This window comes from Grampus griseus, assembly GCF_964374135.1.
Source record: "Grampus griseus genome assembly, chromosome: 10".
Classification (NCBI taxonomy): Eukaryota; Metazoa; Chordata; class Mammalia; order Artiodactyla; family Delphinidae; genus Grampus; species Grampus griseus.
Genome location: NC_139004.1, coordinates 48495840 through 48522899, shown reverse-complemented (window position 1 = coordinate 48522899; position 27060 = coordinate 48495840). Strand labels below are relative to the sequence as shown.

Sequence of the window (27060 nt, the reverse complement as noted above, 5' to 3'; positions counted from 1 at the left end):
ATGCATAATGCTTTTATGTAAAATCCTGTAATTATTTAATAAAACAAAGGCTATAAACAGTAAATAAACCACAATGGAAGTGTTCTGATTCTAAATTCCGTCTTATTGTTCAGTTTAAACGTAGCTGTTCTGCTCCCACTTGAGCAATGCCAGTTTATGTTCTCTCCTAGTTCACATGGTTAAACAGGAAGATCATTCTTTTATAAAATAATCAATTTTAGATTCTAAAACACTGTTTTGGACCATATGGCCTGACAAAAAATCGATATATGATATCTATAAAAATTCAAATACTCAAAGATCATTTGTTATAACGTGTTCTAGTAGGGACAAATGCATTGAAATAACTCAAATGGATCTCAAATTTTAAGATGCTTTCAGTCTTCAGAAGATTTTAAATATGGTTAAAAAAAAAAAAAGATCAACATCCTAAGCAACTTAAGTTTTGATAAAGAAGCAAAAACTAAACATTTTCTTTTCTGTACCATTACAAAGTAATAGGTGTGTAACACAAATATTTTAAAGTTATACGCTATTTCTTTCATTTCAAAGACCAAAGTTTCATTGCCTAAGAGCAAAGCAAAGGTAGTTCTGAAACCCAAACTCGACCACTTCACATTTTCATCTGAATCATGTAAGAAATCTGTAATTGAGTTATCTAGCTTTCTTTCATTCTAGATATCAGAATAACATGTTACAAAACCCTATAATTTTATTATCCATTTTTAAGTTTTATCCTCCCTCACCTGAATCAGGATATTTTTTTAAAGTCCTATGAGGCAGGTGGAGGGTTACCTCTTGAGACCATCAGCATGACACCCGCTGACGCCAGGTGTGCACTGAACCCTACCCGCAGGTGCCAACGGAGTAACTTCTCCTGCCATCTGGGGGTGGGGGAAAAGAAGGTGCTCTGATTATACAACTAATTCATAATGAAACCAAGACCATCAAATGATACTAATAAATTACTGATAACTTGTTAATAAATTTATTTACAGATGGATTTAATTCAAACCTGATTTATAGGTGGATTTAAAATGGGAATAGCTCATGATAAATCATTTAAGAAAAAGAAATGACCATCACACAATGTCAATTCTGAGGAACTATTCTTTTATTGCCTTTGTCCATCAGTCCCAGAGGTCATTCTCTAAGGAGATAGCATCTAAGGGACAGAAATGTGCCTAGCACCCAAATGTTATTGACACAGTCCCCAAACTACAGCTGACACAGCCTGGCTTCCCGCAGAGAAACTTGCCGGGCACTGCAGCCCATCAGCCCCACTAAACATTACTGTGGTCCCTCAACGAAGGCTACAAGGGATGCTGGGAAAACAGTCCACGTCAGCACAATTTTACCACTGTTTCTTTGCCATGGACATTCCAAGAGGAAGATTTTTTTTTAAATTTATTTATTTACTTATTTATTTTTGGCTGTGTTGAGTCTTCATTTCTGTGCGAGGGCTTTCTCTAGTTGTGGCAAGCGGGGGCCACTCTTCATCGCGATGCGCGGGCCTCTCACTATCGCGGCCTCTCTTGTTGCGGAGCACAGGCTCCAGATGCGCAGGCTCAGTAGTTGTGGCTCACGGGCCTAGTTGCTCCGCGGCATGTGGGATCTTCCCAGCCCAGGGCTCGAACCCGTGTCCCCTGCATTAGCAGGCAGATTCTCAACCACTGCGCCACCAGGGAAGCCCCCAAGAGGAAGATTTTTATTAAAAAAACATTTCTACAATAATACTGCTATCTGCTTTTCTAATTACCCACCATTTATGGCCTCATTTTTCATCTTCTACGCCTTTGTATTTTTCACTATAATATTACATATTAATCAACATATCTCTAGATTTATAGAATACAGGCATATTTTATATTAAAACATTTTTCAAAGAATACATGCATATGTGGGTGTCTAGTGCATGCATTTACATAAATATCTTCTGCTCAGAAATGTAGAATATAGAAAAGTTTTTTAAAAGACTTGTAAGTACTACTGAGATTCCATTAACAATTCAATAATAGACAACAACGCCAAAGAAAATCATCTTAGACTATATTCCTATATGAATATGTTGATAGAGGAAAAACAGGCACACATTACATTTGATGTTTCTTCTTTCCCTATCAGAATCACCAGAATAACTTGTTTCTCCAAAATATGAATACAAGTTTTTCTCTCTATATAACTGTACATCTGGGAAAAAATGCTTTTTACTAGGAATCTGGGAGAATATTTTTAAATTGTAAATGAATTGAACACTGCCTGGAAGTTCTGAAAGCTGAAATACTGGTATCTGAGTGAAAGGGTAAGAAGCAATTCATACATATTAATTCATTGACTACTTGATTCCAAGGCTAAGGATTAAATTCAGATCATGTTATAAAAAACGTATTTGATCTTCATATGAATATTTGAATCTTACCTTGAACTTGTTCAGAACATCTCTCTCGGGCCTTTTCTCTCATTATTTTGGGGATCAAAACATCTTTTTCGACATGTCTGAGATGCTGCTCTGAAAAAAAAAAAAAAAAGATCTTCCTTTAATATAGTAAAGTCTCAGGTAAATCACCAGTTTAGGGGAAAAATAAGCACTCTGGTCTACTTAAAATAAAAGCCTAGGCAAATATATTAAAAAGTGACTCTTCTATGACCTCATGAAATTGTGACTCTTTAGTCGCTGAAAATCATTCTAAATATTGTTTTATATATGAAAGAAAAAATGTGAGGGTGTAGGCAACATCTTTCTAAAACATTCTGCAAACTATGTTGCAACACTTTTATTTGATAACACATTCCATGTAGTCTTGGCAAAATTAAAGTCATAAAGTGTTATAATTTTTTAATTCATATAATCCACAAAAAGAGGATTTTTAGCAATACAGTACTGAGATCCAAGGATAGATGAAGAGATCCAAGATTAAGAGACATGTGAGTAGTTTCTCCACCCAGTAACAAGGGTAGCTTAAGAAAGAGCTGGCAGAAGAAGAAAAAGTGGAACTCGTGTGCATAGAAAAACAAACTACAGGAGGTTTCTGTGCACTTTAAATAGAACTACCTCAGTTAGACTAACACAGCAGCCGAAGCACCTGCTCCAAACTCCCACCTGCTCCTCAAATTCCTAGAGAACCCTGAAATCCAAAGGGGTAAGTATCCTCCAAATGATCAGGAATTCTGAAAGGCAAAAGGCAGATGAGATCAGATTAAAGGAGGCAATCTTATCCCCAGAGTTTTTTCCCAGGAAAAAACTGATACCAAAAGTAGGAAGCGGGCTTCCCTGACGGCGCAATGCTTGAGAGTCCGCCTGCCGATGCAGGGGACACGGGTTCGTGCCCCGGTCCGGGAAGATCCCACATGCCACGGAGTGGCTGGGCCCGTAAGCCATGGCCGCTAAGCCTGCGCGTCCGGAGCCTGTGCTCCGCAACAGGAGAGGCCACAGCAGTGAGAGGCCCGCGTAATGCATAAAAGAAAAAAAAAAAAAAGGTAGGAAGCATGCTCCACGCTCTGAAGCAGCAGAAACGGGGAGAAGGAGACATCCCTAGAGGAAACCAAAGCATTAGTGGTCGAAATACCACAGCAGGAGCCAAAGGAGGTCACTCTTCTGCTGCCTTCAGACCACAGGTAAAATAAGTAAATACAGGCACTTATCTCCATAAGATCAGAAAGTCTCTCAGTATCTATCTAGTGACACTTAAGACCAGGAACCCCTAAACTTTTCCTGGTTCCCAACATCCTCTGGATGCAGCTATGAAGTGATACAGTATTTGTAGAGAGGGTAAGAGGGCATCTCAAAAAGCAAACAAAATCAGCAACAACCAAACAGCCAAGAATCACCTAAATTTGTTGAAGGACAACACAGTGAAAAGGAGAACCCAACTGTAATTAATCAAGAAGTAAACAACTCCTAAGAGGGTGAAAAGAGTAAAGAAAATAAGATTTTCAAATAAATATAATATACTGAAGCAAATAAAAAGACATGAGTTCTCAGAAAGAAACAAATCATAGGTCACCTAAATGCACTTTGATGAAATATCTGAAGCTCAAAAATCCTAAAAGCTTCTAAAGGGAAAAAAAAAATCACCACACAGAGGAACAGGACCAGATTTACATCGTGTTTCACAGGCAAGATGTGGATGCAAGAAGATAATGATGAAATAACATCAAAGTTCTCAGAAAGAATTACTTTATATCCAAGAATTCCAGAGCCAATTAAGAGTGAAATTAAAGATATTTTCAGATATGTAAGAACTGAAAAGTTTCTCTCTTTCAACCCCACCGAAAAAGAAATGATCTTTATCATAGTGTGACAAACCAAGCCACTAATCCAATGTGGTGATGGAAAACAAGAATCCTTCTGTATGCACAGGGAGCCCATGGGCAGGAGTTCAGGCAGGTAGAGCAGAAGTGACTCTTCTCTGCTTCTGTGTCTGGGGCTCATCTGGGAAGACTCCAGCCACAGGCCCTGACTTCAATAGCCACAAAAGCTGGGGCTGGAGGATTTACTGCCAAGAAGACTTCTTTCTTCACATATTTATCTGATGTGTGGACTGGAAAGGCCAAATCATCTACACAGGGTACAGTGGGTAGGTGGCCTTTTCTGAGCCTGTTGTGGAAGCCATGCAGCCTTGTTCCTGCTACCTTATATGTTGATTTCAAGTCACTGGGCTCAGCCTACACTCCAGTGGAGGGAGGGCCACATCACACAGAGCCTGAGAGAGGGAAGATACTGTTGTAACCTTCTTTGTAAAATAAAATCTGCCACAAGAAGTAATAGAGAATGTATTCTGATCAAATAAAATGAATCCATGATGTACAAGTGTAAATATATAAGGCATATTAGAAAACATACATTTAAATTTACATGTTAAAACTGTAGAGTACTTGAACAACATCATCAACTAACTTGACCTAATGTTTATAGAATACTCCACTCAATAACAGCTGAATATTTACCAAGATAAACTATAGTCTGGGCTAGGAAACAAATCTTAATAAGTGTAAAAGAATTCAAATCATACAAAGTATGTTCCCTGACACCGGTGTATTTAAAGTAGAAATCAGTAACAAAAGGATCTCTTGATAATCTTCAAACATTTGGACACTAAATAACACACTTTAAAATAACCCATGGGTCTAGGAAGAAATGAAAAGGGAAATTAGAAAGTATTTTGAAATGAAAGAAAATATATCAAAATTTGTGTGAGGCAGCTAAAACAGTACTGATAGAAAAATTTATAGCACTAAAAGTTTACACTGGAAAAAACGGATAGTCTTAAATCAATGACTTAATCTTCCACCTTGAGAAATTAGAAAAAGAATAAAGAAACACAAAGCAAAGGAAAGAAATAATAAAACCTAAGCATAAATCAATGAAATAGAAACCAAAATAAACAAGCAAAATGATAAAGAAAAGCAATGAAACCAAAACTGGTTCTTTGAAAACATTATTAAAACTGATAAACCACCTTGCCAGTAAAAAAGGGAGGTCACAAAGATCAGAAATGATACACATTTTTATATAATAATAATGTATTTAAGTGATCTTTAAATGTAGGTCAATAAATTTGACAACGAAGATGAAGTGGACAAATTCCTTGAAAAACACAAATAACCAAACCTAACTCAAAAGGACATATAACCAGCAGAGCCCTGTATCTATTAAGAAAATTGAATCTGTAGTTAAAAGCTTTCTCACAAAAAAATTCCAGACCCAGAGAGCCTCACTGGTGAATGTGGCCAAACATTTAAGAAAGAAATAATATCAATTCCATACGAACTCTTTCAGAAAACTGCTCTGAAGCCAGCATTACCCTGATACCAAAACCTGTAAGACATTACAAGAAAAGAAAACTACAGTCCAATATCCCATCATGAATACAGATGTAAAACTCTTTACAAAAGATGAGCAAATTGAATTCAGCAATACAAAAAAGGATAATACCTCATGACTAGGTGGGGTCTATCCCAGGATTGCAAGCTTCACTTAATATTCAAAAGTCAAGAAATGTAATTCATCATATTTAAAAACTAAAGAAGGTAAGACACGTGGTTATGACAAGCCACAGAAAATACATTTGACAAAAACCTAATATCCATTCCTAATTAAAACCCTCAGTAAAGTAGGAACAGAAGGAAACTTCCTCAACAGGATAAACGGCATCTAAAGAAAAACCCACTGCTGATATCATATTTAATGGTGAAACACTGAATGTTTTCCTCCTAAAACAGGGAACAAAAGATAAAGAAGTCTGCTCTTACCATTTCTATTCAGCATTATACTGGATGTTCTAGCCAGTGCAATAAGGCAAGAAAAATAAAAGGCTTCCAGATTGAAAAGGAAAAAATAAAACCATAGTTACTCAAAGATCATATAATTGTCTATATAGAAAATCCAATAGAATCTACAAAAAGTTACTAGAACTAGTATATGAGTTCAGCAAGGCTTCCAGATACAAGATTAATATACAAAAATCAAATGGAAATGACATAATAAAAAGTCAGAGGACTAGAAAATAATTCAATAATAACCTTCCAATCTATAAAATAGAAAATGGCTTTTTAAAAAATGAACTGGGGCTCAGGAACCTGCAAGACAAGAAGAAAAGATCTAACATTGATTTTACCACAGTCTCAGAAAAAGAGGTAAAAAGAATGCAGGGCTGAAAAAATATTTGAAGAAATGACTGACACTTTTACGAACTAGTCAAAAGACAAAAACCTATTAATTCAAGAAAACAGTTAAAAACCTAAAGAAATACACACCCAGACAAATCATAATCATACTTCAGAAAATGAGAAAGAAAAATCTTCAAGGTGCAGGGCAGAAGTTGAGACACAGATGTAGAGAACAAAGGTATGGACACCAAGGGAGGAAAGCCACGGTGGGGAGGGGATGGTGGTGTGCTGAATTGGACGATTGGGACTGACATTTATACACTGATGTGTATAAAATTGATGACTAATAAGAAACTGCTGTATAAAAAAATAAAATTCAAAAAAAAAATCTTCAAGGCATCAGAGAGAAATATAGCAGAACAAAAATTCAAAAGACAAAGGCTTTCTCTTCAGAAACCAGAGGCCAGAAGGAAGTGTCACAGTATTTTTGAGTACTAAAAGAAAAGACCTGTCAATCAAAAATTCTATAACCAGAAAAGATGTTTTTCAGGATTGAAGACAGAATAAAGATAACTCAGAGGAAAGGAAGCTAAGGTAATTTCTTGCCAGCAGACCTGTTGTAAAAGAATGGCTAGAGGAAGTTATTCAGACAGGAAGGAAATATTAACAAAAGGAAACTCAGAACAACAGGAATGAAGAAAGGACAACACAAAGAATAAATGTAATAAACTATTCTTTTCTCGAATTTTAAAAATTATTTTTGACAGAAGCAAAAATTATAGCATTCTCAATGTATATAGAGATAATATTAAAGATGACTTCCGGATAAAGGAAAGAGGATAAAGCAACTTCGGTGGTAGTAAGATATCTACATTTTATTTGAAAGATAAAATGTTGATGCTAGTAGACTGTGATAAGCTATGTATGCATAATGTAATCTTTAGAACAACCACTTAAAAAAACTAAGAAATAAATTCAGAAACCATACAGATAAATCAAGTGGAATGGAGTTAACCAGACAGTAGTAACAGAAAGATAGCAGGAAAACCTCCTGACACCTGGAAATTAAATGACACACTTCTAAATAATTCATAAGTCGAAAGAGGAAGTAAAAGAATACACTGACCTGAATAAAAATGAAAGCATAACATATCAAAATTTGTAAGACAAAGCTGAAGCAGTGCTTACAGGGAAATTTATAGCAATAAATGCTCATATTTAAAGTCTCAAACCAATACAGTTGACCCTTGAACAATACGGGTTTGAACTGTGAGGGTCCACTTATACGCAGACTTTTTCCAATACATGGGTACTACAATATTACACAATGGCAGTTGGTTGAATCCACCACATTTTATTAGGACAGCATTACTCAGATACCAAAAGCAAATCAATATTTTTTTTAAAAAAAGCCCTAATATCCTTCATGAATACAGATGCAAAAATCCTCAACAAAATATTAGCAAATCAAATCTGGCAATGTATAAAAAGAAAAATACACCACACCAAGTGAGCTTTATTCCAAGGATGCAAGGTTGGTTCACTATTTGAAAAACAACCAATGTGATCTATCATATTAACAGTGTAAAAAAGGAAAGCCATAAGATCACATCAATTGACGCAGAAAAAAACATAAAATTCAACGCTATTCATTAAAAATGAACAAACAAAACTCAGTAAACTAGGACTAGAAAGGAACTTCTTCAATCTAACAAAGAATCTGCAAATAATCTATAGCTAACATTATACTTAATGGTAAAAGACTGAATGCTTTCCCTTTAAGAACAGGAACATGGAGTAAAACTGCATAGAACCATACACACAAACATATGCATGTATATAAAAACTGGTGAAAACCGAAAAGGTCTACTGTCTAGTTAACAGTATTGTACCAACGTCAAGTTTCCTGCTTTTGATATTTGTACTACAGTTATGTAAGATTTCACTGTTGGAGGAAGCAAGGTGAAGGGCACAAGAGACTCTACACATTAGTATTTTTTATAACTTCTGTGAGTCTGTAATTATTTCAAAATAAAAAGTTAAGGGAAAAAAACTGCTAGAAGAAATCACAGGAGAAGATCTTTATGTATTTGCAGAATATTTAGACTTGCTTACCCTCGACCATAAGAAAACAATCCAATTAGAAACGGGCAAAATATATGTATCTAACAAAGGACTTGACTCTAGAATATATTAAAAAACTCCTAATTATCAATAACAAAAATAGAAACAACCCAATAAAAAAGAGGCAAAAGGCTATAGTGGACACTTCAAAAAGAAGATACACAAAACTGTAAATATATACGTGAAAAGGTGCTCAAAATCATTAGTCATTAAGAAAATGCAAATGAAACCTATGATGTCATTTCACACCCACCAGAATGACTAAAATGAAAAACAGTAATGACACCAAATGTAAGGAAGAAACATGGAGCAACTGGAACTTTCATACATGCAGGCGGGAGTGTGAGATGATAAACTTCTTTGGAAACCTGCTTGTTAAGTTATAAAGTTAAATATACACCCAGCCTATTTTCCACTCCCTAGGTGTTCATTTACCCAAGATAAACTAAAATATATGTCCAGAAAACAACCTGTACAAATCAGTTTATAGAAGCATTATTCATGATAGCCCCAAACTGGAAACAACCTAAATGTCCACTGAATACTATTTAGCACTACAAAAGGATGAACTACTGGTTTACTCAACTTGGGTGAATCTCAAAAATTATGTTGAGAAAAAGAAGCCAGGCACAAGAGTACATACCATAGGATTCAAGAACATGCAAAACTGGGCTTCCCTGGTGGCGTAGTGGTTGGGAGTCCGCCTGCCGATGCAGGGGACACGGGTTCGTGCCCCGGTCCGGGAGGATCCCACATGCCGTGGAGCGGCTGGGCCCGTGAGCCATGGCCGCTGAGCCTGCACGTCTGGAGCCTGTGCTCCGCAACGGGAGAGGCACAACAGTGAGAGGCCCATGTACCGCAAAATAAATAAATAAATAAATAAAAATTTTAAAAAACACACCAAAAGTTAGTTGGGAAAAAAAAAAAAGAACATGCAAAACTAATCTACAATGATAAAAATCAGAACAGTAGTTATCCATGGGCATTGAGACGGATATTCTCTGAGGGATGTCCTGTTTGGGGTATATGCATTTATCAAAACTCACAATCTGGGCTTCCCTGGTGGCGCAGTGGTTAAGAATCTGCCTGCTAACCCAGGGGACTTGGGTTCGAGCCCTGGTCCGGGAAGATCCCACCTGCCGCGCAGCAACTAAGCCCACGTGCGCAACTACTGAAGCCCGCGTGCCTAGAGCCCGTGCTCCACCACAGCGAGAAGCCTGCGCACCGCAATGAAGAGTAGCCCCACTCACCGCAATTAGAGAAAGCCCTCATGCAGCAATGAAGACCCAAAGCAGCCATAAATAAATTTTAAAAAAAACTCACAATCTGTAAATTTCACTGTATATATATATATATATATATATATATTTTACTTCAATTGACAATATGTTAACATTAAAACATGATACGAATCTATACTCACAGTGGGTGATTTTAACAAGTTAACTATCAGAAATTAAATAATTAAGTAGACAAGAAGTTTTATAACTTTCTCCTTCGAGAGACTATTCATCTTTTATTAGATTTATTTCTATCAGGAAAGGTATCTTTTCATAAATAATATGTAATTATTTATTGCTGGTAGGTAGGTTCAACAAAATTTTTTATATTGCCCTTGTAACCAATACAACCTTACTTAATTCTCATTAATTGTAATACTCTGCCAATAGATTCTCTTCCAATTTCTTTTTTTTTAAATAAATGTATTTATTTATTTTTGGCTGCGTTGGGTCTTCATTGCTGCGCAAGGGCTTTATCTAGTTGTGGCAAGCAGGGGCTACTCTTCGTTGTGGTGCGTGGTTTCTAGGCACACAAGCTTCAGCAGTTGTGGCACATAGGCTCAGTAGTTGTGGTGCACGGGCTTAGTTGCTCTGCAGCATGTGGGATCTTCCCGGACCAGGGCTCAAACCTGTTTCCCCTGCATTGGCAGGCGGATTCTTAACCACTGCGCCACCAGGGAAGTCCTCCAATTTCTATATAGACAATCATCAGGAAAGCTCTGTACCTTTCTTTTTCAATTCTGTCTATGTCTTTTAGAAGAACAGTGAGTAGTAACCAGCAGCACCTGTCTTGAGTGCTCAAATTCTGCTTAGAATTTTTGAAGTTATCCTCATGTTGAGATCTGCCTGTGACTTTACTCTCCTATCTTTGTGTTGTTTTGGTATCAAAGTCACATTATTTAAACAATACATTAGGGACTTCTTTTTGTATTCTCTGGACCCCTTTGTATAAAAATCAAGATTATTACCAGTCCTTTGAAAGTTTGGTAGAAACCACCTGTGATGGTCAGCTTTATGGGTCAATTTGGTGAGGTGCTAGTCCCCAGGTATTCACACAAACTGTTGCTGGGAGGGTATTTTGCAGATGTGATCAACATCTTTAATCAGTTGACTTTAGGAAGATCATCCTAGAAAATCTGAGTAGGCCTGATTCAATCAGTTGAAAAGCCTTCAGAGTGCACTTGAGATTCTCCTAAAGAATTCCACCTGCAGACCATAGCTTTGGCTCATGACCAAGAGTTCCAGAGCTGCCCTTCCTGACACCCTGCCCTACACATTTCAGACCTGCCCAACAGTCAATCACATAAGCCAATATCCTGCCACGTATATGTGTACATGTGTGTGTTTACCTGGTTTAGTCAGGGTTTGGGAGTATGTACGTGTGTGGGAGATAGACGCAAAGAGAGTTTTAACTACTGATACAATTTTCTAAGGGCTTTCTATTTATTCTTGAGTCAGTTGCAGTTTTTAGTAAGTTTGTATTTCTCAAGGAAACTATCCATTTCATCTAAAATTTCAAAATAATGATATGAAGACGTTCACATGACTTCTTGCTCTTTACTACACCTATAACTGTATCCCAATTTTCACTGCCTATGCCAGGGGGTCAACAAACTTTTTCTGTTAAGGACCAGAGTGTAAATACTTCAAGCTTTGTAGGCTACAAACCACCTCAGTCATGTATACTCCTTTTATTTATTTATTTATTTTTAACAACCCTTTGAAAATGTTACTAACCATTCACAGCCTACAGGCCTTACCAGATTCTGCCCAGGGTACAGATTGCTGAACTCTGGCCTACATTATTGATTTATGCCTTCTCCTTTTCCTTAGCTTTGCCAGAGCTGCTATAAGATGAGAAAAAGAACACTAGCATACAGAAGGAACTGCAAGTATGGGTGGAGAGAAAAGGACAGATTGAGAGGGAGGCTCTGGAGGAGTGGTGGGACCTGAGGGGACTAAGGAACCAGGATGAGTCAAGGCGAGCTTCCCAGTTTTCTGGCTCCAAATGAAATGATGTGACCACTCACTGAGACAGGGAGACAAAAGAAACCCCAGGTGGTTCAGGGTAGACAAGCTGAATTTGAAGAGCCTGTGACACATCCTGTGAGTGGAAAGCTGGTATCTATTTGGAGGGAAGACAATAAAACTGGGGCAGTCTCCACACACTTCTTTTCTCCTTGTCTACAGTGAAAACCATATTTAGGCATCAGTAATTGACAGTATTATTACTGAACAGATTAGAAGAAATACTGTGATATGCTGATCTACTGTATATAATCAATTTCAGAATGTGATCTCTTCCTTTCACTCATACAGTTTTAATCTATACAACTCACCTATAATGTGTCCTGATGAACCCACTCTTTCTCTACACATCTTGCAGTGGTCTTAGATAAAGCACTAATTTTTTAAATTAGCTCCCTGAATAAAGACATAGCTTTGTGATACTGAACCATTTTTTCCATAAGTAAATTATAATACTGATTACCTAAATTTACCTATATTATAAATTCTAGGTTATAATATTCCTCCAGAAACATTTTTTAAATGGCTTGCAAGAACTCCTTCTGATCATTCTTCTAAAACATATGGCAAAGAAAATTCTAGAATCATATAAATATTGCTTTAGATTTTCTATACTCTTGGTGTTAAATCAGAAATAACAGACTTGAGAGTTCCCTGGAGGTCCAGTGGTTAGGACTCTGCGCTTCCACTGCAGGGGGCACAGGTTCTATCCCTGATCAAAGAACTAAGATCCTGCATGCCATGCAGCGCCCCCTCCCCCCAAAAAAAACAGACTTAAAAATATATAATTAATTCTGATACCACTTGGTAGCACACTTATCATTAAATGTCAATTTTTAATTAATTATGATTTTATACATATTTCAAAGTTTCCCTCAACACTACAAATATTATAGATATGGCACTTTTTATTCACAAAATTACAGGGTGATTCCCTCAATGTCAATATGATGCATATGTTATACATTTGCACCAAAGCCTACAAAAAAATCAAATTTTGAGAATTTGCTACTCTATAGTCACATGAATTTATACTGAGATGAAGAATCAGGATAACACCACCAGGGAAAATTTCCAAAGCTCTAACTTCTCAACATTCTATCATCATCTGAAAGTCAATTTTCACCTTTTTCACTAGCTGACATTGTTAGTTCAGACTTTGCTCTGGGGCTCACGTGTTCCTGCAACATGCCATCCTCAATTACAAGGCAAATGACAGCAGCACTTGTCATGAATCCACAAAAATAACAGTGACGCAACTCAGAGCATCACAGAATCTTCCACTGGGAAGAAGTGACACCACCGGAAGGGCAAGGAATGCCTTTTCAACACTGAAAATGTTGTAATTTAATTAATTTAATTGTTATTTAGATAATGCCACTTTTTTTGTCTTTTTTGGAACCTCCTAGCTGCACTTACTTGTTCCCGCAGACATTTCCATGCTACTGTTTACTGGAGGAAAAATAAGAAAAATGTTTGTAGTAAATGTGCAAAACTGTTCTTATTAGCAATGGTTTCTACTTTAAGTCCCTCTTCTATACCAGCTACCAAGAGTCTCCAAATGAAGGGCCCAGGCAGATAGCATTGTGTACAATACAGCAGGACCAGAGCTCTCCACTGGTAGCTTTGCACTGCGTGCTTCACACCAGGAGCCCGGGAGGACTCCGGTCTCAGTGCTCAAAGACACTCATGCCCCAACCAGACTTCCCTGTGTCTGCCAGCTCGGTCATACCCACTTCTACAGCGACAGTGTAATATGAAAAAGGGGTGGGTGGGCAGGGGTATGGAGACTGGGAAAACAAAAACAGGGAAGATCAGTGTCCCTTTCCCACCGTCTTCCCTTCAAGCCACACTTGAATTGACAAAACAAAGAAAATCCATAGCAGGAAAGATTTTCCCCCTAACAGTCCAGCAGCCTCTGGCTATGAAACCTCAAGATGAAGGCCAGGAACACCCTTTAGTCTTCTTAAAGGCCCCTCAGGTTAAGTATCTGGATTCTGTTTTGCACATAAAATGGAGACTCACAGAGGGGATATAACCCAGGCCTCTGATAAAAGGGCAGGCCCCAAATCTTCTTCCACAACCCGACCCCTCACCTGGGGCAGTGGCCTATTTCAGAGGACTTCAGCAAACAAGGTCCCGTGAGCTTCCAAAGTCACGGTGAAGCCGGAAAGAACCCTTGGACAAGAAGATTGTTGGTTTCAGAAGCATCGTTTTGAACAAGCAAAATTCAAAACTTCACATTTCTTGATCAGAAAGTAAAGCTAAATGATTCTGACCATGGAGAAAATTATTTTAAAAAAAAAAAAGCAAAAGGACTGATTTGTCAGTTGGCTGAAAAGTACCTTCACAGAGAATAAACATCAAATATCAGGTCAGTCAGTAACAACAGAATCTTTTTATAAGCTCAAACTTACAAAACCCAGAAAGCACATCAATGAAGCTGATGTGCCTATTTCTGCTCTGCTTCTGGGTCACACACCACGGACTTCCCACAATCATTGTGCTACATTTGTACTCCTCTGTCCTATCAGCTTCCACTGGTAGTAACCACCTCGTTCACACCACATGTGCCCATTTCCCCAAAGCACCTATTTCTTGGACCTCAGATTCTGCAGATTGCTAGGTGTGAAAACTTCCTCTTCCACCCACATTACTTTAACCAAGATGAGGCCAGAAAGGGACAAGACTAAAAGTATACCAAAGCAGGAAATCGACTTATGCAAGAAGACATGCCAATTTTAGAAAAGCACTGCAATCTCCATTGTGGCCGTAATGTCTTAAATGAAAAGGCTTCACATTTACTTTATTTGGTAAAACTTCAAGACTGCCTTTTGCTACAAGCACAATCTCCCATTGATACCTAATAGAAAATCAGCCGTGTTATTACAGGAAACAGAAGGAATAAATGACAGCATGCCTGGGCCTCCCAGCAACACACCCCTGATTTATTTTCCCTCCGGTGTCCGTCTGGAACACAGTGGGCTACTTGCATCCTTACGAATGCTCCTCAATGCCTCTGGCCACACTAGCTCTACCAGTTCTTCCCCTCCACCTTGTAATAGTTCATAAAATTTAACAGAACACATGGACCACTTTGATAACACAGCAAGGGAATTATTTTTATATTGAGACCTTATTTACTTATTTCAAAGATTCAATCCTTGCTTAAATCACTCACATCTTTCTCAGGATAGCCTACAGAGCCAGTCTGAGTTCTGAGTTAAAACCAGTTCCACAATACAACTTTCTTCCTACCACCTTCACCAGACTGCCTCTGGCTAACCTTGGCTGAAATTCAAGTTCACCTTCAGAACAAAAATTTATCAAAATGAGGATATTAAGATAAATAATTAAGATATGTGTACTGTAGAGGCTGAAAGCGAACTCTAAAGGAGTCTCAAAAATATTCTGAACTATGGTAACACTGAAAAAAGTATAAACACTCCCTAGGTAAGCTCTGCTCCTACTCCTCCCGCAGCAATCCCACAAGGCTCCACCTTAAAAATGGTACTTTTTATGCTGTGCTCTCAGTGCTTGCCTACATCTCCAAATCTACTCGGCCCACATTTTCAAGTACCTGTTAGTAATTCCCAAGTCCCACCAGCATCAGAATTTCAACTTAAAATTTCTATAGTTTAGGGCTTCCCTGGTGGCGCAGTGGTTGAGAGTCCACCTGCCGATGCAGGGGACACGGGTTGGTGCCCCAGTCCGGGAAGATTCCACATGCCACAGAGCGGCTGGGCCCGTGAGCCATGGCCGCTGAGCCTGCGCGTTCGGATCCTGTGCTCAGCAACGGGAGAGGCCACAACAGTGAAAGGCCCGCGTACGGCAAAAAAAAAAAAAAAAATGTATAGTTTAAATCTTTATTCTGCCACCCCAGTGGTTATATTCTCCTTCTTAGCTTAAAAAAAAAAGCCAGCTTAGATTTATATAGTACACAGAAAAAGCACAATAAATATTTTCAGAAGAAAGGAAAAAGTGGTGGCAGAAGGGATCATTTTACAAACGCCATCACAGGCAGGAACAGGCGTTATGAACCTGAGGCTTACAAAGCTCAAAGCAATCTTGCATCATCACCCAGCAAATCACTAGTCAAGTCAAACTCAAGCTCAATCTTCTGTCTTTATTTTCCATCTCCTACCTCTTATTTCCTTATCAAAGTTTACTTATTTAACATCACACTCAACTCTTGTTCTACCCAAAGTGCTCCCTGACCCCAGCACCTGAAAGCGAATTCTCCACCCTCTAACCCCACGGTGTTTCATGCACAAATGCTATGGCTCTAATCACACGTGGACTTAGAACACAGCACAGCACACTACCTACGAAATCTTCTCCTGCTAGATCAATGGTTGCTACAGACTGAACTGTGTCCCCACCACCACCATTTTCATGTCGAAGCCCTAAACCCAAAGTGACTGTAGCTGGAGAGGTGATTAAAGTTAAATGAGCTCATATGGGTATAGCCCTAATCTGATAGGTGGCCTTGTAAAGAAGGGGAAGAACCAGTAGCCAAATCGGTCTGCACCTTGACTTCGAACTCCCAGCCTCCCAAACTGCGAGAAAATAAATGTTCACTGTTTAAGCCACCAAGTCTATGGAATGTTATTATGGCAGCTCAAGCAGACTAAGACAGGGTTTGGTACCAGAAGTTTTTGATTCTGGCTGCATCTAACAACCACACCTGAGAGGGCTTTTAAAAATTGTGATGTCTGGGTCCCACCCTAGACCAGTTAAAACAGAGATGCTGGGGTAACACCCAGGCATTGGTATTTTTAAAAGCTCCCCAAATAATTCCAATATCAGATTCTAGATTAAGAACCACTGCACGGGACTTCCCTGGTAGCACAGTGGTTGGGAATCCACCTGCCAATTCAGGGGACGTGGGTTCGAGCCCTGGTCTGGGAAGATCCCACATGCCACGGAGCAACTAAGCCCATGCACCACAACTACTGAGGCTGCACTCTAGAGCCTGCGAGCCACCACTACTGAGCCCGTGCGCCTAGAGCCCGTGCTCTAGAAGCCACCGCACCGCAACAAAGAGTAGCCCCCGCTCACCACAACTAGCAAAGGCCCGCGCGCAGCAATGAAGACCCAACGCAGCCAAAAATTTTAAAAATAAATAAAATAAATACATTTTTAAAAAGAAAGAAAACAGGCGTATCATGCCAGACACCCAAGGGTTAAGGGGCATAGCCCAAGACCCCTTCCCTCACCTGGCTGTCCAGCCTAAGTGACTGGAAGACATTAAAAAAATTTAAAAAAAACACTGCACGAAACTTAAGTATAATGAGGTCAGAGACCATGTCTCATTAACCTCCATAACTCCCAACTCCTAGCATATAGTAAACATGCAATAAAACTATTTAATAAATGACACATGTATTTAAATTTTCTATATTTGATAATCATTATACTAACAAATAGTTGAAAAAATATATTCATTCATTTGATATTCATTCTGTTAAACACTTATCAGGCACCTACTATGTACCAAGCAACATGCTAAGGACTGTTTATACACTGATGTACCTTATTCTGCAGCATAAACATTTAAAACTCTGTCTTTCAATTAATCATATTTAGTTAATTAACAAATCCTTTAATCTGGAAAACCTCCCAGTAACAGTTCTTTAGCAAAATCACAATGCAGGATAGTAAACACCACGTTCTTAAAAATGTTTTCCCTCAATCTCTTTACTTACGAATGTAAAAGTATAATGGGGGCTGGTGGGGGGAGAAGGTTAATTTGGGAATCAAATTTGGGCACATTTTGTGTGGCCCACTTCTATCGAGTCTAAGGTACTTGCGTTTTTGACATCTATACACCTAGACTTTCCTAAAAATATAGCATTAACACCCCTAGAGATAAATAACCATACTAATCAAGTCAATGAAACATGAACTTTCCATGCTGAGTCAAGAACCCCTTGAGACCAGCTGGAAGTATTTAAAAACATACAAGTTTAAGGCTTGAAGCAGCCTCAACTTCTGATACATCTTACTCTCCCTGCCCCTCATCCTCAAATCTCAGATTATGCCATTCAGAATTCTTAAAGGACCTGAGGTTACTGGCAAAGTCTGAAACAAGTCAGTCCTACTCATTCCCAAATTCAATTCGGTGCTAAATGCGTAACAGTACAGTGCCTCCTGGGGCTGGTGGAGAATGTCTTGCAGTCTAGGTGTAATTAACTGGCCTATCCTTTCTAATCATCCTTTCGCTAATATAAAGGTATGGAACCATATGAAAGACATTTACTGGTCACCACGCAAGGAAATATTCCCATTTTCACATCAGATTTTTCTTCATCTCTCAAGTTATGTGATACATATAGACATACCCCGTCTATAGGTTTCATTCCATTTCTCAAGGAAAAAACTCTAGATTAGAATGAAAGAAACTCCATACCCAGGTTATTTGATATTTTGGTGGTTTTTAAAATTCCAAATATTAAAAAAAAATTTGCAAAACACTGGAGGGTGGTGACCATCAGGGAAAGCATCCTCTGAAATTAATTTTTTTAAAAAATGAACAAGACTTAGATAAGTGTGGGGGTGGGGCAGAAAGGGAAAAATTCCAAAAAGAAGGAACAGCATGTCAAATGGCCTAGATGAAAAACAAAAACAATTTGGCATGTTAGGTATATTTAAACTTTTTTACCACAACCCCGAGACACTTTACACCTGGACGCAGTACACACATCTATGTGTATTTATGTATGTGTGCAAGGGTACCCCTTCCTACCGGACCTGCCTACCTGATCCAAGCTCTCACTACCCCAACTAAGGTTCCTAACACTCACATAAGTTATTTTTAGGATGGAGCTGGTGTCCCTCCCGTGGCGGGGAACACAGGTGCCTCCTGAAGGAGAGAACCTGAAGCATCACACCTGCAACCTTCCCAGCACCGCCCTGGGGCATGGGAGCACTTGGCGGTTTTCCTTCTCGGGGTCCCCTCCCCCTACCCCTGCAGCAGGCCTGGGCTGACAGGCATCACAAAGCCCAGTTCCCTCGCCTCCAAAGCAGGACAAGCCCTGCAGCACACCCTTACTCAGCCTCCTCCCCTCCTGCTCCTGTTCCCCTCCCTCCCTGGCAGGTTTTTCCTAAGAACACTCCATGAATAAATGATCTGCACATAAAACACCCAAGTGGTGCCCAAGTTCCCGAATCTCGTTCCTCAATACCGTGCCCAAGTAAAGGAACCACAGCTTGTCTGCGAAATGAGTAATTCTATGGCTGGGCCAGGGGAGGCCCTACAGAAGCCAGAGATATCTTGTGTGAGAAAAAAAAAAGGAAATGCTCAAAAAATGATGGGAGCACATCCCAAGGACCCAGAAGCTGGTTTGAACGAACTCTCACTGGCCAAATCTGAGAAAACGTGAGTACCAAAATAATTACACATGGTAACAAATGATGAACCATGGAGAAGATAGAAATTCATGAGTCCACACCAGTAACAAATCTGTAAGTTTCTTGTCTACAGCAAAATGTCAACAACCATCTAATAAACGTGGAGAGAGCACTGGAGGTAGAAAACCATCATTCTGTAACCATCATAGGAAAGACTGAATCAGGCAAAAATCAATGGAGGCTCAATTACTTATTAATTACAAGAGAGGAAAAAACATAGCAAAGAAATGGGACAAGACCTTGGCCGGGTGGTCAAAATTACAACCACCCACGAGGGACGGACCTCCCATGCCTCCAGGTGTGATGCCCCAATGCAGATGGTTCAGCTGAGATCTCGCTTGGGCTCTGAATAAAAGTCAGATCAACACACAATGAAGGAAAGTTCTACCTGTCACTCTTGCACTTGCAGTGTCTTCCTGTTATTCTTGGATAAAATTCAAACTCCACCAATGGGTTTAGGAGACATTGCATGATCACAGTCCAAACCCCACAGGGCCTCCAAAAACATCCCTCTTTGACTTCAATGCTTCTCTCTTTCCTGTGCTCTCTGCTAATGCCAGCGTTTTTAAATTTCGGAGAACAGAGGACTTCCCTGGCAGTCCAGTGGTTAAGAATCCGCCTTCCAATGCAGAGGACTTGGGTTAGATCCCTGGTCAGGCAACTAAGCTCGTGGGCCACAACTACTGAGCCCATGTGCTCTAGAGCTTGCTCGCCGCAATGAAAGATCCCGCATGCCGCAACGAAGATCCCACGTGCCGAAATAAATAAATTTCAGAGAACAGTTTCAGGTTGTTAATCTAATGAGACAAAAGCAATATATTTTCTAGTGCAAACATGATTTGAGCTTAGCAATACATAAAACGTGGGAAGTCAGATTTTTAGCTCTCAACTTGAATATAATTTGTGTGTAACCAGATACTGTGAAAACACAGAAGCAATAAAATAAAAAATTTTCTAATCAACTACATTATAGTATTTTTCCATATTAATCACACAATGCTCAGAAAAAGAAAAAAAAAAGATTCTCCCAACCGTTTAGATGTCTAACTTGAAAAGCAGAATCTTCCAGTGACTGAGTGTGCTGGTATACCTAAAGCTCATCTACCTCCATCTCCTTGGGAACCACTAAAAGAACCCATGCAACCTAAGTATTCCAAGAGCCGCCATAATGCCATCCTCCCAAGATACACACATCTTACTCACGGATTCCCCTTATTCTTCCCCACGTTCTTCCCCTTATTAGACTTCTGGAAGAAAACACCCATGAAGGGAGACACACGCACATACTTAAGGGAAATTCTCTCCTGCTGCCCCCACTGTGAATCCACCCTAATAGACGGGGCAGGGAAACTTCCTACCCTGCTCAAAGAGGAAAAGGTAGAAGAAAAACAGAGGAGAAGGGAATCTCTTCCAGTTGTTAGAAAAAGTAAGAAATCAAACTTCTCAGGCCCAGGTTCCTGTGAGTTGTCATCTGGGAATATAATCATGTCAGATGATTTCTCTGGACTCCGGAAGCAGCAAAGGCTTAACTGGGTGTCCTTTCAGGACAGCACTGGGCTGGACTTCCCATGACTGGGCTATTTTACAACTCGTCAGGGGCAGAGGTTAAATTCTAGAACTTTATCCAACAGAGATAGAAATAATATCTGACTAGTGGGAAAGATAATGCCCAAAATGACAGTTTATGGTCCTATTTAAATTAACCAGCTTTTATCTAAGCCAACAATCTATGACATATTCTAGCATCTACCTTCTCAATGCTTTCTGGAGTGTTTTTTACATTTTACTGGTTCCCTTACTAATTACTGAGTTGAAGAAAATCTTCAACACATATTCACTTTGTATTAGCATAAGTAATCATTCTACCTTTCTGGAAATTCTGCTTCAACAAGCACCACTTGTAACACCCTTTCTATAGGTGATCAATAAACAACCTCTAAAATTTCAATCACCTAAGCTTGACTGGAGTTTTAAAATAAATACAATACTTGCAGAAAGAGTTATAAATTGGTAAAGTTATAACTTGGAATAAGACTAACTGCTTAAGTCCTTTTATAGGAGAATGAACTATACTGTATATTTCTTGAATCATTACTATGTGAACAAAGGTCCTGTTTACAGCTACAGATGTAGGGAGAACTTCCCTAGGAGCAGGGAGATTAGGCTGATAAGAAAACAAAGCTGAAGATCAAGTCAATAAACCTGGGAGATTTCAGAGCTGTGTTTCTCCTCTGCATGTTAGAACTGCCCATGGACTATTTTAAACCGCCAGAGGCTTGGGCAAAGTAATTCTGAACATCTGCAAGTGCAAACAGCAACTAGTATTTTTTTTAAATTTCTCTCTCCCTCACACTTTCCCTGGGTGTTTTGGACTCTCCTCCAGCTTTTCCTCTTTGCACTCAAATAGTAAGAGAAAATAGGGAACGTAATTATGGCTGATAAGCTTCCAAAGAGTGCTGGTATTGCCTCTACATTCACAGAAAGGAAAATTGCTTAAATAAAACTACATATAAGTATGCAACCTGCATTTCATTGTTGGGTTCAGAATTTCTTGAGAAAAATGGACAGTTTGTTAAAATGGCAGTTAGTTAAAAGCCGCTGCCAAATGAAAATCAAACTTGTATGAAGATTTTTTAAAACCTAACATAAACCAATGAGAAAACAGATTTTGCTATATAAGCTTCATTTGGCATATCTACTCATCTCAGAAACATACCACTGTGTACTGTAAGAAGCAAGAGGAACATCAAAATATGAACCTATGTTTCAACCTATGAACTAAACAAAAATTAAGTTTAAAAAGAAAAAAGCTGACTTCAATACATTTGTATCCTGATATTTAAACAAAGAAATATTTAAAAAATCGTCCTACTTGCTGAGTCCACTTTCTTACTTTCCATTCCAGTTTTGTTTCCATGTCTGCTTTCATCTGAATTTCCAATGAGCATCATGTTGTTAGACTGGACCATCACCAGCCACCCAGCTGAAGTCAAGAGCCTAGGAATTACTCTTCATGCCTCCCTTTCGCTCACCACTCTTATTCTATTCAACAGCAAGTCCTGTCAATTTCTCCTCCAAAACATCTTCCGAAGCTTTGTCTTTCTTTCCATGTCTTCCTAATACCAGCCCAGGCCAATACATACCAACATATCTGGCCTGGACTGCTGCTACCATCTTAACCTTCCTCTCAGGGCCCCTCTACAATGCTACCACTGCTATCAGGGTAGTAAAGGCATAAAGTATCATATTATGTCACTGCCCTCTTTAAAACCTTCCACACGTTTTTGATAACATCAGGAAAAGTCCAAATGCTTTCTTATCACCGCTCAAGCCCTGCAGCATCCAGGTTCTGCCTACCTTCCCAGCATCTTTCCTGACAGATCTCCTCCACACTCTGGCCCTCACTGCAATCAAATCATTTAAGCACTTGCACCTTGGAGCGCCTTAGCATACTGGTTCCTTACCTCTTTACAGGACTGCTTTCTCTGGTCCTTCAGATGCCAATTCACATGACACGTCCTCCTAGTGCTCTTCACTGACCCTTCCACCTAAAGTGGTCCTCGCTTTACCATCTACCTCTGTCACCGCTTATTTTCTTCACGTTTACCACAATCTGTAAAAGTGTGTAACGGGGAGAGAGGGGTGCTGCCTTCTTTCTTCCACCACTAGAACACAAGATCTAGACAGAGCAGGGACTTTCTGTCCTATACACTAGTTTCCTAGGGCCTAGAACATGACACGACACACAGTGAGGTGGCAACAAGTATCTGTTTACTCCATAAGGACTCAAACGGCGGCACGGCCGGCAGCACGGCCTGCAGCCCGGGCTGGACGTGGGATTCTGAGTCCCACCCGGACTCGGCTCCCCCAGCCACAAGACTTGTCAGCTACACGTCTATTTCCTTGTCCCTGAGTCACCAAAGGGGCTGTTTCACTTCTTGCTCTCCAAAGGTCGGAAGCCATTCCTCCTCCCACCGCCTTGAGTTTTCACATCCATAAAACGAAGGGAATGTCCTAAAGCCAATCAGCACTCTCCCCAGACCCGCAACTCTGCGAGCATCCTTCGCGCCGGATACCGCAGGGGACCCCTGAGGACGGCGTCGGAGGCGGGCACTGACGCCGCGCAGCACCAGGAGGGCGCGCCGAAGTCAAGGGGACGGGACCGGGAGTCCGGGGACACTTTCCAGAGAAACGGGCCCTCGTCCTGACCGGTGTGTTCAAGTCGGACCACAGTTATTTAAAGGAGCCTGTGCCCCAAACTGTGCAAAGAGCATGATGACAAGGAAGCAGGCGCTAGAGGGGAAACGTCTGCAAGCCACAGTCGGACCACCATCCCCGAACCCTCCCGCCGAGGGCCGGCGGGCCGGGCGCCGGGGACGCGGGAGGGCGGGGCGGCCTCTGCGCCGCGCCACCTCCAGCCCGCCCCCTGCCCCACGCCCGCCGCACGCCCCCGAGGATCCGTACCCCCCGCCTCCCGCCCCGTACCTGTGGGGTCGAGGGCCATGCCCGCGCGCGGGAGGTGGCAGCCGCGTGGCCGCCCGCACAGGTGGGGCGGGGCTGGGCCCCACGTGAGATGCGGTGGGCGGCACGCGGGATCAGGAGGAGGAGCGCGGGGCCCTACGCAAAACTGGGCGGCCCCTACCCCTCTGATTTCCTGGTCGCGACTTCCGCCGCCCACTGCGCCTGCGCACACCTAACCCCGCGCTCAACCCTGACCCGAGTGAGAGAGGACTTGTTGGAGGGAAGGGCCGGGGAGGGCGCGTCGCTGCGCGCCCGGGGTCGGGGGGCCGCCTGGACCGCGCAGGCGCGCTGGGGACCAAAGGGAGTGCCTGCTGGCCCATCCTGTAAGTAGCGTGCCCGGGGGATGCGCGTCCCGGGGCGAGTCGGTTCAAGTCCAAGCCTCTCCCTGCACTCCCGCCTTCGAACCAAAGGAAACAGACTGCTCCTTTGTTTTTTCTTCGTTAACGTTCATTCATTCATAAGTGTCTATTTCATGCCTGCTAGGTTCCAGCCACGGTTCTGAATACTAGAGGGAAATAACTGGATAAAAATAAGGTCCTTAAGTCCCGAGGCGCACAGTGTTGGCGGGGAACCCGGGTATGGGCAGCACGCTGCTAAATGCGGCGAGCGGCACTTAAAGGTGGTGCAGCATCCTTGCACTGTGTGTAGCATCCTGATTCCGCGCCCCCCCCCGATCGGAAGCCTGTGCCACCCCTGGAGGTTACAATTAGGAAGTGGCGTTAGGGGTACCTCTGTCTCGTGAAATGATACCCTCAGGGCGCACAGACCGACTTGGGTGATGCTACAAATCCCCACTCTGGCAATTAAAGCTGCATGTTTGTGAGAAAAAAATGAAGGAAGGTGATAGCCATCGTCCTCAAGAACCCCAACTGTCCCCTTCTCAGTAGAAGAAACTCTGAGTAGCAATGATGCTCATACCCACTCACCAACCAGCCTTCAGAAAGGCTCCCTTGTCGTATCTAGGTGTAGCTAGCTCCAGCCCCCGAAGGGTGAGGTGAAGGGTGAGGTGCGGATGGGGACAGATGCGGATGGGGACAGATGGGACAGATGTTAGAAAAACAAGGAGCAGCTGCTTCCCTGTGAGGGATTTAAAGCTTTCAAAACGATCCCCTCCCCACCTACATGCAGGCCCTTCTCCCCTGCTGCTGCTTCCGCCTGGTCAGTTGGCAGAGAAGCTGACGAGGTGGAGCAGGGCTGGGAAAGTGGGTCTCTGCTCAGCAGGTCTTCCGTTTAAGGGCCTATTTGGGCATAACGGCCCTTATTACAGCTGTAGAATGAGGTGCCAAGCTGGAGAATTAATGTTTCACTCAGCCAGGCAGGAAACTGGGTATGTTTATAAATGTGTTTAGAAGCACACCAAATTCATTCTGGAGGTGAAGAATTTAATGTAGAAAGTAACTCTTTTTGAGGAGATGAGGTGAGGTATAAAAACACAAGTCAGACACACTTAAGTAGTTAAACAAAATCTTCCTTATACAAACGGGTGTCATGGTAAAGGCGGATCCTTGGAAAGCATCAGAGACCTAAATGCCTCCACCTGAATCCTGCTTCATGACCCGTTAGCTTTCTAGGTTGGCTAAGTCCCAACGCTTCTCTTGACTTTAGTTTCTAATTTGCAAGGTTGTTGTGAGAAATAAATGTAATACCATTAACACTCTTTCAGTCATTCAAGGACCACTTCCACAGTTTTTGCCATCACTGAGTATCACTTGAACCATTATTATTTAATGTTTTTTTATTTAAATCAACTCACTTAAAAAAAGAAAAAACCTAAATGAATACTCTCTACTTTAGCCTTATCCTAAGCAAGAATATCTGTAAAATCATGGGTGGTGTGTGCCCCATAAATCAGTGTATGGTCAGGCCACTCAGAATGGCTGTTCTCTTGCTCTCTGTACATCCCCTGCCCAGCCAGTGCCTGCCTCACCTACACCCTACTCATATGACTGACCTTCCTATGTACTTGCCCCAGGCCCCAGGTCCTGCCCACTGTCTGCCATACACGGTGGGATGTTGGTCCAGTACCTTGCTTCAGACACGTAAGCTCTCTCATCCATTAAACCATTGATGTCTCTGTTGCCGACTCCAGGCAGACTCCTTTCTTGGGTCTTGAAGCTCTTCCTGCAACAGACTGCTAGACCATCACACTAGGAGCACTGGCAAAAACAGCACATCACTGCCTGGTACACAATAGCGCATTCCTCTCCTCCCTCATATGAAACTAGGTCGTGTGGGGGCAGTCTTTACAATCTGCATGGGAAAGAGAAGTCATTTTCTTTTAAGTTAAATCATAAAAAGGCAATTGGCAATTCAAAACAGAAGAAATTTCCTAAGGGATCACACTATGAATAGACAATTTGGGGGTGCTTACTGCCATAGGAGCAGAAGAGGGAGGAGGGTCCGTAGTCCTGGGAATGAGCAGCAATTGTTATCCAGCCACAATCCTGGGATTCAGGCATTGAGACCCTAACGGCCCCACAGTTGCTGTCACAGAAGATTGAGTGCCAGGACGGTTAGAAAAGACGTCAAAGATAAGGAGAAATTAAGGTTGGCCTTGAAAGATGGGTGGCAAGGGTAGGCAGACAAGAAGGCTTGCCATGCTAGAAGAATGAGCAGAAGTGTCTGGGGTTCGAGCTGTTCTTGAAGGGGCGTGGAAAAGGAGGGAGGGAAGAGAGAGAAGGACACAGGAGCAGGAGCGCAGGGGGAGCTCAAGGCTGCGCTGCGGCTCAGGGGTGGGCGACGCCCGAAACCATATTGATGAACATGGGGAAGCGAGGATGGTTATAAATAAGACTGAAAATATTAGAAAACCCAGATTCCCAAAGCCTTAAACATTAGGTTGCAGAGGATTTGAATGTGTTGTTATAAGCAGCTGAACGCTAACAAGTAGAAAAATGGCATTGTAGTCAAAGTGATGTTTTTCAAAGATTTTTCTGTAGGACAGATTTCAGGGGTGCGGAGAGAGATAGGAGTTGAGCAGAACAGTAAGGAGCCTATTGCAGTCGTTGAGGCAGAATCAGATGATAACCTGAACTGAGGTGTGTGAAATGTACAAAGAAAGGGTGAGTGTGAGAGTAATTGCAAA

The 27060-nt window shown here is 41.2% G+C and overlaps 1 protein-coding gene across 4 annotated transcripts in view; it reads right to left on the bottom strand.

Moving 5' to 3' along the window:
* CMC1 (C-X9-C motif containing 1) overlaps positions 1-24104 on the bottom strand; it is a 76828-nt gene extending 52724 nt beyond the window's left edge. The window contains exons 1-2 of one of the 4 annotated variants that reach the window (XM_082663984.1): positions 23940-24104; positions 2420-2509 (exon numbers count right to left, since the gene is read on the bottom strand). In XM_082663984.1, the coding sequence (XP_082520110.1) occupies positions 2420-2509; positions 23940-23958 (109 nt within the window). In that variant the 5' untranslated portion in view covers positions 23959-24104. The remainder of the gene's footprint in view (positions 1-2419; positions 2510-23939) is intronic. The other 3 variants (XM_082663985.1, XM_082663986.1, XM_082663987.1) reach the window with 3 other exon arrangements.
* Positions 24105-27060: the final 2956 nt, after the last annotated feature.